This window comes from Urocitellus parryii, chromosome 12 (genome assembly GCF_045843805.1).
Source record: "Urocitellus parryii isolate mUroPar1 chromosome 12, mUroPar1.hap1, whole genome shotgun sequence".
NCBI lineage: Eukaryota > Metazoa > Chordata > Mammalia > Rodentia > Sciuridae > Urocitellus > Urocitellus parryii.
In genome coordinates this window covers 70017044-70031382 of record NC_135542.1, presented here as the reverse complement: position 1 = coordinate 70031382, position 14339 = coordinate 70017044, and the positions used below count along the sequence as shown (strand labels likewise).

General features: G+C 34.5%; 1 protein-coding gene across 2 annotated transcripts in view; it reads right to left on the bottom strand.

Annotated features, from left to right (window-relative positions):
* Positions 1-14339, bottom strand: part of Gtf2a1l (general transcription factor IIA subunit 1 like) — a 58898-nt gene that overhangs the window by 17229 nt on the left and 27330 nt on the right. For both annotated transcript variants that reach the window (XM_026385729.2, XM_026385730.2), the window contains one exon: positions 377-634. In XM_026385729.2, coding sequence (XP_026241514.2) covers positions 377-634 — 258 coding nt within the window. The remainder of the gene's footprint in view (positions 1-376; positions 635-14339) is intronic.

The window sequence follows — 14339 nt, the reverse complement described above, 5'->3', positions numbered from 1 at the left end:
TGTAAATCTACCACAACTGATACCTAATACCTATGTACTCCTTAATTACCATATTCCACCCAGATGTGTACTTATTAGAATTAGAACAGATACTATGTACTTCTACACAGGCTACCTTCTTAACCTCCACTTCCATCCCCTAAACCTTCCACTACCTCTAATAAAGAGCAACAAATACATAAGACAATTCCTAAACACTTATTACTAATCTAAATTACAGTTTAAGGTTAAAAGTTTAAGTCCCAACATACAAATAAGTCTCATTTTAAAGCGCAAAAACCCAGGAAATATTGTAATTGATCTTGGTTCCCAAGTATACTGAAGCACAAATGTTGTAAGTTAATAAAGAAAGTCTGAGCTCAAAAGTGATCCTCACCTCTTCCACAACATCTATTTGAGCATCTTCATCATCACTACTATTTGCAGGTGAATCTTCATTTGATATACTGCCAGCTTCTTCAAGCACCTTTAGATCTCCTGCATCAATAATCCCTATAAATTCATTCTCATTTACATCCCTTATACTTTCTATTTCTTCATTGGAAGATGTATCACCAGTCCCATCTATTTGAATTATTTCATTAATATCATCATCAGATACCTGAGTGTTTAAATCCATCTGAGAATTAGAATTCTAAAAAGAGAAAGAAATAAAGTTCTTCAAGTCAAATATGATGTATAAAACAATGCGTCAGAATTTTAACTTACTTTGGCAAGTATTCTACAAGTGGTCACTTAAAATATATTTCTGCCTGGTCACAGTGGTGCACACCTGTATTCCAGTGACTCAAGAGGCTGAGGCAGGTGGATCACAGGTTCAAGACCAGCCTCAGCAACTCAGTGAGGCCCTAATCAATTTAGTGAGAGCCTGACTCAAATTTAAAAACTTAAAAGGGCTGGGGATGTAGCTCAGTGGTAAAAATATCTCTAGGTTAAATCATATTTCTGCTTTATAAAATGACTCTCCCTCAAGATTTGAATTCCAGAATACCTCTAGCATTTCTATATAACATATATGTACATGTAACATAAGAATAGTTTTTTAAATTATAAATTAAGTAAACCTATTTATAATCATACATAAGCAACAAATGAATTCACTACTTTCATATAATATTTACCAGTTTTTATTAACATATTACCTTAAATTAACATAGTACCTATTGGCTTTTAATTATTATACTTGATTCTAAACAATTACTGAAGTAGAAAACAATGACAGCATGTTTAATACATAACTAAAAATGCAAAGATTATACCAATGAAGTAAGTTGAACACAGAAGAATAAATATCACATTATTCCACTTAATATGAGATACCTAGAATAGGCTAAAGCCAGCAAATTCAAACAGATAGAAAGGTTACTAGGCCTAGGAGGAAGTAAATTATAATTTAACAAAAAGAGTTTGAGATGATGAAAGTGTTCTAGAAATGGATAGTGACGATGGTTGTACAATGTTGTGAATGCACTTAATACCACTGAATTATACACTTAAATATGGCAAAGTTTATGTTATATATATTTTTACTACAACTACAAAGATTTTAAATTAGAAAAAATGTAAAGGAAATTTAGTAATCACCTATGCTCACATAGCTACTCTTTTTATCACTACCTTCACCAATCAGAGCTAACAGATAAGCATTTGTAAAATATTTTATAGGCATTTTCTCACTTAACCTAATTGCAACACACACTGAGAGATGAAATACGTGCCAAAATCAAAAAGCTAGAAAGGTGTGCAATGGAGTTAAATCCCAAATTTGATTGTAGAGAACTGCCCTACATGCTGCTTTCCTGTTGGTTTGTCATAGACAGAATAGAGACCAACCAAATTTCAAGATAAGGACAGGGGCTATTTCATATGATTATAAGCACCACAGAACTTAACCTTTTTGATGACTTCAGAGATCTTATGAAAACTTGGTAAAAGTTCCAGGTGCTACCATGGAGTTTAGAGCACTGCTGGTTGTTTTGGAAACAAACACAAGTAGATGCACATATTGCAAATATAATAGGTTACTTTAACTCAAAGGATGGGATACAGAAGTGGAGCTCAAGGACATGTAAAGCTTGGCTCTCAGCACCCAAATGGCCTTCATTATATCAGCCTCAGAAGTCTTGGAAATCTATAAGGTCACTGAAACTAAAGAAGACTCCCAACAGAGCTCAAGAAGTTTTACTAAGTTTCAAATAAATGGGTTTTCTTTCTACCCCTACATTTGTGAGGTACAGGTGATACTATGGGCAATATCTCAATGCAACTTCTTAAGATACATCTTTATTATCTTGAGTAGATGAATGTCCTTCTGGGACTCATACCCATAAGAATATTCCCTACAATGAATCTCTCAAAGAACCCCCAACAAATAATCTCACATAGAAAAAATAAGATTAAAAAACTGGGGTTTTGGCTCAGTGGTAGAGTGCTTGCCTAGCATGTGTGAAGTACTGGGTTCGAATATCAGTACTGTATATAAAGAAATAAAATAAAGGTCCAAAAATAAAACACGTAATTAACTAGTTTGCACTGAAAAAAGATCTTCACAGATGGAATAAGGACTATCATACTTATGCAAAAGTGAATGGCTATGTGCTCAAAAATGAAAATAAATCCAAATTATAGAAATAATTTTTATTGTATACAAAAATAATTTAGAAAATTCTTGGGGATTCCACTGCTGCCTATGATGTAAAAGCTAAAAAAAAAATGCCACCAAAACACTAACAATAAGAAAAAGCTAGAGGGGGGACTCGGAAGATGGCGGCGAATGGAGTGCATCACCGCCGTGTCCCGTGTCACTGTGCGGGTGAATGACGAGTTAGAACAGCCAAAAGCTATCTTGTTAGGAATTTACAGCAAATTTGGGGTACACCGAAACCTAGAGGAAGGATTTCCATCACCCGAGGATTGGTTACCGGGGCTCCACCGCGAGTGATTTCTCCTCCCGGAGATTCAAGCTGCTTATTCAGCGGCTTGCTCCGCTGCTAGAGACTGCAGCACGCACCAGAAATGGCAAGCTAGCAATGCAGCAACTCGATGCTGATTATGCGGACTCCTGGCAGCTGTGCCCTCACTGTGCTCCAGGCTGAATTCTGGGTTTGAGACGGGGAAGGAAGCGGTCCAGTTCTGTCCTCCACACCAGTCAGACCACTGAGGAAGCCAGCAGCCACCATCTTCGAGAGCTGACGTCACCATCGCCAGTTTTTGACTGATCGAAGCTCACTCAGCAATAGAACAGGTCTGTGACATTTAGTCCATCTCCCATACAGCGGGGAAAGCTCATAAAATCTCTCCCCGGCTTTCCGGGGGCGTGATTAACAGAGTGAGCTTGAGTAGAGGCGTGGGGGAAAGGTAAAGGCACCTGACCTCCAACTCCTCCCTCACACCAGCAGCTAAAAGGAAACCTGTTTCACCAGCTCTAGGAGGAGGGGCTATCGGAAGGAATCAAAACAATAAGGTGCCGGTTCCCAAAAGCCGCGCTCCACGCTCCACGTCCAGGAAACTGCAGGCACACAGTGTAGTTTGAACTGCTGAGAGGTATCACACTGGGGAAGGCCTGGCTGACAGGAGAAGCCAGGGGACTAGAAACCAGGAATAAACCTAAGCTAACAGGTTTTGAGAGACACCAGTGGGGGGAGGAGGGAGCGGCCTCACATGGATTGTTTCCTACAGCCAGAGGGCAAAATCTTGGCCCAGAAGGCACAGCACCACCTACTAGAAGCGAAGAAATAGAAGCCTAACAGTGTCCCTTTTTTTCTTTTAATTTTTTTTCAATTTTTTTTAGTCTTAATTTTTTTTTCTTTTCTACAATTATACTATTATTTTTTTTAAATGCAATTTTTATTTTACTGCATTTTATTATTACTTTTTTATTATCATTTCCTTTTCTTTTCTATTCTTTTCTCTTTCTTTCCTCTCTCCCTCTCTCTTTCTTGGTTTGCTTCCTTACTTTTTCCCCATCTTTCCTCTTAAGCATGACAACCCAGATTACGTACAACTTAATAAATGCAAATAGATGAATACTACGGATCGGTCCATAGTCCACCTAAGCCCTTAACTACCCCCAAGTACTCCTGTCTATTCTCTTGTTAATATCCGCCTGCATTTGAGCAACCCCACAAAGAAGCTAACATATACTAACCTCCATACCATCAAAGCGCCCGAACTCAACATAAAATCCTAAGTACAAACCTCAATTCTATACATGCCATCAAATTCTGTAGGCCTCTAATGAAACTAATGAATTTACCTTAAATCACAATTAAATCCAACGTCTCTAAACATTGTCTCCCAACACAAAGGAGAGATATTGGAACTATAAAAACCAAAACAAATTTAAAGAAGAAAACAGAAACACAGCAGTCAAACAGAGTTAGAAAGCAACGTGAGCACCATGAAAAAACAAGGGAAAAAAAGGATTACAAAAAATGCAGGACAACTTAAATTCACAGGAGAACCTAGAGGCTTCAGAAAAATGGACAGAGAAAGAACTCAAGGCATACCTAACTCAGATGGAATGGAATCTTAGAGAAGACATTAGACAGCAAGTCCAAACAATGAAAGTATACTTTGAAAAAGAATTAAATAGGCAAATTCAAATGGCAAAGAACAAGCTATACCAGGAGATAGAGATTTAAAAAAAAATCAAACAGTAATCCTAGAAATGCAGGAAACCATAAACCAAATTAAAAACTCAAATGAGAATATTACAAATAGACTAGATCAAATAGAAGTCAGAACATCAGATAATGAAGACAAAGTATATCAACTTGAAAAGAATATAGTCAACACAGAAAGGATACTAAGAAATCACCAGCAATCTATCCAAGAGATATGGGATGTTATAAAAAAAAAACCAAACTTGAGAGTCATCGGGATAGAAGAAGGTATAGAGATTCAAACCAAAGGAATGGACAATCTATTGAATGAAATAATCCTAGAAAACTTCCCAGATATGAAAGATGGAATGGATTGCCAAACCCTGGAAGCCTACAGGACCCCAAACATACAAAACCGTAATACACCAACTCCAAGACACATAATTATGAAGATATCCAACATACAGAACAAGGAGAGAATATTAAAAGCTACGAGAGAAAGAAGGCAGATTACATTCAGGGGTAAACCAATTAGATTAATGGCTGATTTTTCATCACAGATGTTGAAAGCAAGAAGATCATGGACAACGTATTTCAAACGCTGAAAAATAATGGATTCCAACCAAGAATACTGTACCCAGAAAAATTAAGCTTCAGATTTGACAATGAAATTAAAATATTTCACGATAAACAAAAGATAAAAGAGTTTGCAGCCAGAAAACCAGCACCGCAAGGCATTTTGAGCAAAACACTACAAGAAGAGGAATTGAAAAACAGCACCCAAAACTAACATTGGGAGGTAACTCAGTAAAGAGAAGAACAAAAAATATAACCAAAAAGGAAAAACAAACCATATTAAAATAAATAAATAAATAAGCATGACTGAAAGTACAAACAATATATCAATAGTAACTTTAAAAGTTAATGGCTTAAATTCACCAATCAAGAGACAAAGGCTAGTAACCTGGATTAAAAAAAACAAATCCAACAATATGCTGCCTTCAGGAGACTCATATGATAGGGAAAGACATACACAGGTTGAAAGTAAAAAACTGGGAAAAATCATACCACTCACATGGTCCTCAGAAGCAAGCAGGAGTGGCCATACTCATATCGAATAAAATCAACTTCAAACCTAAGTTAATCAAAAGAGATAAAGAAGGCCACTACATACTGTTAAAAGGAACCATCCACCAACAAGACATAACAATTATCAATTTGTATGCACCAAACAATGGCGCTGCAATGTTCATAAAACAAACTCTCCTCAAGTTCAAGAGTCAAATAGACCACAACACAATAATTATCGGTGACTTCAATACACTGTTCTCTCCATTGAACAGATCCACCAGACAAAAGCTGAATAAAGAAACTATAGAACTCAATAACACAATTAATAACCTAAACTTAACCGACATATACAGAATATATCAACCATCATCAAGTGGATACACGTTCTTCTCAGCAGCACATGGATCCTTCTCAAAGATAGACCATATATTATGCCATAGGGCAACTCTTGGTAAATATAAAGGTGTAGAGATAATACCATGCATTTTATCTGATCATAATGGAATGAAACTGGAAATCAATGATAAAAGAATGAAGGAAAAATCCTGCATCACCTGGAAAATTAACAATATGTTACTGAATGATCAATGGGTTACAGAAGACATAAAGGAGGAAATCAAAAAATTCTTAGAGATAAATGAAAATACAGACACAACATATCGGAATCTATGGGACACAATGAAAGCAGTTTTAAGAGGGAAATTCATCGCCTGGAGTTCATTCCTCAATAAAAGAAAAAACCAACAAATAAATAAACTCACACTTCATCTCAAAACCCTAGAAAAGGAAGAGCAAAACAACAGCAAATGTAGAAGGCAAGAAGGCAAGAAATAATTAAAATCAGTGGAAATCAAAAAAATTGAAACAAAAAAAAAAACATTGAAAAAATTGATAAAACTAAAAGTTGGTTCTTTGAAAAAATAAATAAGATCGACAGACCCTTAGCCATGCTAACGAAGAGAAGAAGAGAGAGAACTCAAATTACTAACATACGGGATGAAAAAGGCAATATCACAACAGACACTACAGAAATACAGAAGATAATTAGAAATTATTTTGAAACCCTATATTCCAATAAAATAGAAGGTAGTGAAGATATCGATAAATTTCTTAAGTCATATGATTTGCCCAGATTAAGTCAGGAAGATACACACAATTTAAACAGTCCAATAACAAGGGAGGAAATAGAAGAAGCCATCAAAAGACTATCAACCAAGAAAAGCCCTGAACCAGATGGATATACAGCGGAGTTTTACAAAACCTTCAAAGAAGAATTCATACCAATACTTTTCAAGTTATTTCAAGAAATAGAAAAACAAGGAGATCTTCCAAATTCATTCTAGGAGGCCAACATCACCCTGATACCGAAACCAGACAAAGACACTTCAAAGAAAGAAAACTACAGAACAATATCTCTAATGAACATAGATGCAAAAATTCTCAATAAAATCTCGGCGAATCGAATACAAAAGCATATCAAAAAAATAGTGCACCATAATCAAGTAGGATTCATGCCTGGGATGCAAGGATGGTTCAATATACGGAAATCAATAAATGTTATTCACCACATCAATAGACTTAAAGATAAGAACCACATGATCATCTTGATAGATGCAGAAAAAGCATTCGACAAAGTTCAACATCCCTTTATGTTCAAAATACTAGAAAAACTAGGGATTACAGGATCTTACCTCAACATCGTAAAAGCTATATATGCTAAGCCTCAGGCTAGCATTATTCTGAATGGAGAAAAACTGAAGGCATTCCCTCTAAAATCTGGAACAAGACAGGGATGCCCTCTATCACCACTTCTATTCAACATAGTTCTTGAAATACTAGCCAGAGCAATTAGACAGACAAAAGAAATTAAAGGCATAAAAATAGGAAAAGAAGAACTTAAATTATCACTATTTGCAGATGATATGATACTATATCTAAAAGACCCAAAAGGGTCTACAAAGAAACTACTAGAGCTAATAAATGAATTCAGCAAAGTGGCAGGATATAAAATCAACACGCATAAATCAAAGGTATTCCTGTATATCAGTGACAAATTGTCTGAAATGGAAATGAGGACAACCACCCCATTCACAATATCCTCAAAAAAAATAAAATACTTGGGAATCAACCTAACAAAAGAGGTGAAAGATTTATACAATGAACCCTAAAGAGAGAAATAGAAGAAGACCTTAGAAGATGGAAAAATATACCCTGTTCGTGGATAGGAAGAACTAACATCATCAAAATGGCGATATTACCAAAAGTTCTCTATAGGTTTAATGCAATGCCAATCAAAATCCCAAGAGCATTTCTTGTAGATATAGATAAAGCAATCATGAAATTCATATGGAAAAACAAAAGACCCAGAATAGCAAAAGCAACTCTAAGCAGGAAGTGTGAATCAGGCGGTATAGCAATACTAGATTTCGAACTATACTACAGAGCAAAAGTAACAAAAACAGCATGGTACTGGTACCAAAACAGGTGGGTGGACCAATGGTACAGAATAGAGGAAACAGAGACCAATCCACAAAATTACAACTTTCTTATATTTGATAAAGGGGCTAAAAGCATGCAATGGAGGAAGGATAGCATCTTCAACAAATGGTACTGGGAAAACTGGATATCCATATGCAACAAAATGAAACTGAATCCCTTTCTCTCGCCATGCACAAAAGTTAACTCAAAATGGATCAAGGAGCTTGATATCAAATCAGAGACTCTGCATCTGATAGAAGAAAAAGTTGGCTCCGATCTACATATTGTTGGGTCAGGCTCCAAATTCCTTAATAGGACACCCATAGCACAAGTGTTAATAACTAGAATCAACAAATGGGACTTACTCAAACTAAAAAGTTTTTTCTCAGCAAGAGAAACAATAAGAGAGGTAAATAGGCTCCCTACATCATGGGAACAAATTTTTACTCCTCACACTTCAGATAGAGCCCTAATATCCACAGTATACAAAGAACTCAAAAAATTAAACAATAAGATAACAAATAACCCAATCAACAAATGGGCCAAGGACCTGAACAGACACTTCTCAGAGGAGGACATACAATCAATCAACAAGTACATGAAAAAATGCTCACCATCTCTAGCAGTCAGAGAAATGCAAATCAAAACCACCCTAAGATACCATCTCACTCCAGTAAGATTGGCAGCCATTATGAAGTCAAACAACAAGTGCTGGCGAGGATGTGGGGAAAAGGGTACTCTTGTACATTGCTGGTGGGACTGCAAATTGGTGCGGCCAATTTGGAAAGCAGTATGGAGATTCCTGGGAAAGCTGGGAATGGAACCACCATTTGACCCAGCTATTGCCCTTCTCGGACTATTCCCTGAAGACCTTAACAGAGCGTACTACAGGGATACTGCCACATCCTTGTTCATAGCAGCACAATTCACAATAGCTAGACTGTGGAACCAACCCAGATGCCCTTCAATAGATGAATAGATTAAAAAAAATGTTGCATTTATACACAATGGAGTATTACGCAGCACTAAAAAATGACAAAATCATGGAATTTGCAGAGAAATGGATGGCATTAGAGCAGATTATGCTAAGTGAAGCTAGCCAATCCCTAAAAACCAAATGCCAAATGTCTTCTTTGATATAATGAGAGCAACTAAGAACAAAGCAGGGAGGAAGAGCAGGAGGAAAACACTAACATTAAACAGAGACATGAGGTGGGAGGGAAAGGGAGAGAAAAGGGAAATTGCATGGAAATGGAAGGAGACCCTCATTGTTACACAAAATTACATATAAGAGGTTGTGAGGGGAATGGGGAAAAAAACAAGGAGAGAAGTGAACTGTAGTAGATGGGGTAGAGAGAGAAGATGGGAGGGGAGGGGAGAGGGGATAATAGAGGATAGGAAAGGTAGCGGAATAAAACAGGAACTAATATGGCATCATGTAAAAATGTGGATGTGTAACCAATGTGATTCTGCAATCTGGAATTGGGGTAAAAATGGGAGTTCATAACCCACTTGAAACTAATGTATGAAATATGATATGTCAAGAGCTTTGTAATGTTTTGAACAACCAATAAAAAAAAACAATAAATGGGGCATTGTCAAAAAAACCCCACAAAATTTAGGAAAGTCTTTGTAAGTAGTATATCGTACTGAAATAATGAATTTAAACCTGGGCACTCCTAAAGCATCATGAAATAAAGAGATTGATAACATTAAAAAAATAAAAAGCTAAATAAACTATAATATCACATTTTTCCTTTAATCTATCAAAGAATCCATCCTGAGATCACAGGGCATTCAAGAAATCCGATTTTCAAGGATAACCAGCCCTTGTTAAACAGAACATACAGATATATCTCTCTGTGAGAATAGTAATACCCACTTATAAGTATAAATATTATTTAACCTTTTTTAAGTAGCCTCTCATTTTCTAAACAAGATGTCTGACATTTAATAAAAAATAAGAAACAAAAAAGCAATGGAAACCAACCATCAAACAGAAAAGCAATCAAGAGAATCAGACCCAGAGATGTAAGAATCATCAGACTATCATGAAAAAATATGAGTAACATATCTGAACAAATCTGGAGAATTTCAGCAAGATAATCTATAAGAGTCAAATAAAAATTCTAAAAATAAAAACATAATAGAGCAAAAATTTCATCTGAAGGAATCATCAGATGTGACATAGCCAAGGAAATAATCAAAACACACAAGAAAAAAGAAAGTGAAAGAACACACAGAAAACAACTGCAAAGTATGGTTAAAAACATACCAATTAGAAAACAGAAATTATCAGACTGCATTAAGTTAGCAAGACCCAACCATTTGGATCATTTTAAATTTGAAACTGGGAGGAGTGGCTATGAATAGAAAAAATATGTATGATGTAAACACTAATTAAAATAAAACTAAAATCTTTACATTAATATCAGAAAAAAGTGAACTTCAGAATAAGGATTATTGTCAGAGATAAAATAAATATAATGATAAAGGGTTCAATTCAAGAAGAAAACATTAATCTTAAATATTTACATACCTGTCAATATATATAACCTCAAAACTCCATGAATCTAAAATTGCTTGGGCTGGGGATGTAGCTCAGTGGTACAGCACATGCACTTAGCATGTGCTAAGGCCCTAAAAGTTCAATCCCCAGAGTGTACGTGTGCATGCACACAAACACACACAACCATTATTAGAAGTTGAAAATTATAGATAAATCCACATTATCTTTAGAGAAATCAAAATTCCTATCTCAGAAATTAAAAGTAAACAGAAATTCAGTAAAGACATAGAAGACAATGGAATCAATACACATGACCCAATTGACATGTATAGACTATTCCATCCAAAAATAGCAAAATTGCATCTTTTCAAGAGCACACAGAATGTTCTCAAAGACCACATTCTGAGCCATATAACAAACCTTGACAAATTTAAAACATACAATGTATGTCCTGACAAAGAAATTAATCTAGAAATAAATAACAGAAAGATACCTAGAAAAAAACAAATATTAAAAAATTTAAAATAATAATCCCAAACATGTATGGGTCAAAGAGTAAATCACAAGGGGAATTAGAACTTAATTTATTTGAATTTAAATTAAAATAAAACAAAAAATTGTGAGATGTAAACTATGTCTACAGGTAAAAGCATAGTATTAAATGATTATAAAAGAAGAAAGTCCCGATCCAATGTGGTGGTACTTGCCTATAATACTGGCAATTTGGAAAGCTGAGACAAGAGCATCAAAAGTTCAAGGCCAGCTGCAGCAAAAAAGAGGTTGTGGGTAGGGATGTAGCTCAATGATAAAGGGACCCTGAGTGGAAAAGAAGGAAGGAGAAGTAACAAAGAATGATAAGACAAAGAAGGAGAAAGAGAAGAGGAGGGGAAGGAAGAAGAGGGGGAGGAAGGAAAAGAGAAGGAGGTTTTAAATCAATGTTTTAATATTCCATGTAAGAAACTACAAAAATAAGACCAAGTTAAATTCAATGCAAACCAAAGGAAATAAAAATAGAGAAACAAAGAACATTAAAAAATAGAGAAAAATCAACAATACCAAATGTTCATTCTTTGAAAAAGAAATTGAAAAATCTTGTGCAAACAAGTGAGTCAGCATGAGAGAGAATTCAAAATTAGAAATTACAGAAAAGATGTTACCATAGGTCCTAAAATATTAAAATGATAAGGAAATATTATGAACTTTCTTATAATAAATTTTATGACTTAAATGAAGTGGATAAATTCCTTAAAAACTACCAAAGTTTAAGGAACTAAGTTAAAAGAGAAAAAAAAAAGCAGATGACCTAAATAGACATTTCAAAAATTTAATTCAGAGTTAAAATTCTTTCCCTCAAAGAAAAAGTCTGGATCCAGATGACTATAAACTCTTGCAGAAAACAGAAGAGGTACAGATATTTTTCAACTTATTTTATGAAACTAGTACTATTAACCTGATGTAGTAATACAAAGAAAAAAATAAAGACCAATATTCTTCATGAACAGAGAGGCAAAAATCCTCAATAAAATTTTAGCAAATTGAATCTAGCAATATATTAAAAGGATAATACAACCTGACTAAAGGAAATAATTTGGGGAGTGCATTTCAAAGTTGAACATCTGATAATCAATGTGCTTTACCATATCAAATGATGAATGAAGGGAAACATTGTTTCAATGGATGTGGCAAAAACATTTTAAAAATTCAACAATTCATGATAAAAACTCTCAGCAAACTTAGGTTAAAGTCATCTACAAAAAAAAAATTTTACAGCCAACACAATACTTGATAATGAAAGATTGAATGCTCTCCCTTTAAGAATAAGATATCTGCTCTCACCATTCTTATTTAATTTTGCACTGGATATCTTGATGCAATAAGTCAGTGGGGGAATTACTGACTGGGAAGGAATAAAAACTATTCCTATTAACAAGAAAAAAATAATTGTCTATATAAAATAATTCCAATGTATGTACAAAATAGCAACTAAAACCTATCAAGATGACAAAACTATAAATCTATATAATAGCAACAATTAGAAATTGAAATTTTAAAAACACTTTCATTTCAAGCAGCAAGAGAAATCAATTTTTCCACATACTAAGGACCTTTAAAAAGAGTTTTAGCACATTTTTCAGCATAACAATGAAGATCAGAGGCAGTAGGATGATATAATTAAAGGGCTTAAAATGAGAAAAGGAGTTGAGTTGAATCTCTCTCCCCCTACTATAAAACCCTATTACAATGGTCCATATACCTATTGCCATGACCCACCTTTAATAAAATCTGCCCTGCCATTTTAAATGAGGGAGAAATTAGAACATTCCCAGATAAAAGCTGAAGGAATTAATTACAATGAGACCTTCCCTGTAAGACACATTAAAAGGAGTCCTTTAAATTTAAAGGATATTAGATAATAACTCTGGTGACACAAAATAAAGAATTCTTCAGGAAAGGAAAATTACATAGAAAAATACTAAACTAGTATTATCACAATTTAGTTGGTTATTATTTTATTCTTCTCTAGGAATTAAAAACAAAAGCATAAAATTATGTTTATTATTAGGGGTATATAACAAATACACAATCTGTGAAAACAGTAGGAGACAATAGAACGCTAAAGGAATAAACTTTTGTGTGTGTGTTCTTTTTAAATTTTTTTTTAGTTATAGTTGGACACAATACCTTTATTTTATTTATTTTTATGTGGTACTGAGGATCAAACTCAGTGCCTCGCACGTGCTAGGCAAGCGCTCTACCACTGAGCTACAACCCCAACCCCTTGTGTGTGATTAATCTTAAATTGATATCAGATAAAAATAATTATAATGTTAAGATATTATATGTAATATCCTTAGTAATCAAAGAAAATAACTATAGAATGTTCACAAAGGAAATGAGAAAGAAATCAAAATATATCATTATAAAATTATCAATAAAACACAGAAGAAAACAATATAGAAGATAATGAGGGATGAAAAAGTTCAGACATGAAGAAAATAAATAACAAAATGGCAATTTTCCAATTATTTAAAATGTAAACTGAGTAAACTCCCCGTATTAGTCTATTTTGTGTTGCTCTAATACCTAGAGCTTAGTACTTTTTAAAGAAAGAGGTTTATTTGTTCACAGTTCTCGAGGTTCAAGAACTTGCAGTCAGCATCTACTCAACTCTGGTGAGGAACTCAAAGAAGATGGCCCAATTCCTTAAAGGTTATACTAAGGTTATACTATTTCAGCACCTCCACATTGGAGACCAAGCCCCTAGTACATGAACCTCTAGGGGACAACCCATATCTAAATTACAGCATTCCCCAATCAAAAGACATGGGCCGGAAGAATGGACAAAAAGCAGGATCCAATTATATTCTGTCTACAAGAACTCACTTTAGATCTAAGGACATGCATATGTTGAAAGTGAAAGGATATAAAAATGAAGTCCATGCAAACAGCAACCCAAAGAGAGTTGTGGGGCTATGTTACTATCAGACAAAACAGACTTTAAGTCAAAAACTATTACAAAAAAAAAAATACACAGTGATAAAAGAATCAGTTTACCAGAAAGATGTAACAATTAATAAACACAAGTTCACCAAACACCAGAGCAGATAAATATATCCAACATTCAAAGAATTAAAAGCAGAAATAGTTCTATAGTACTAGGAGATTTCAATACCCTA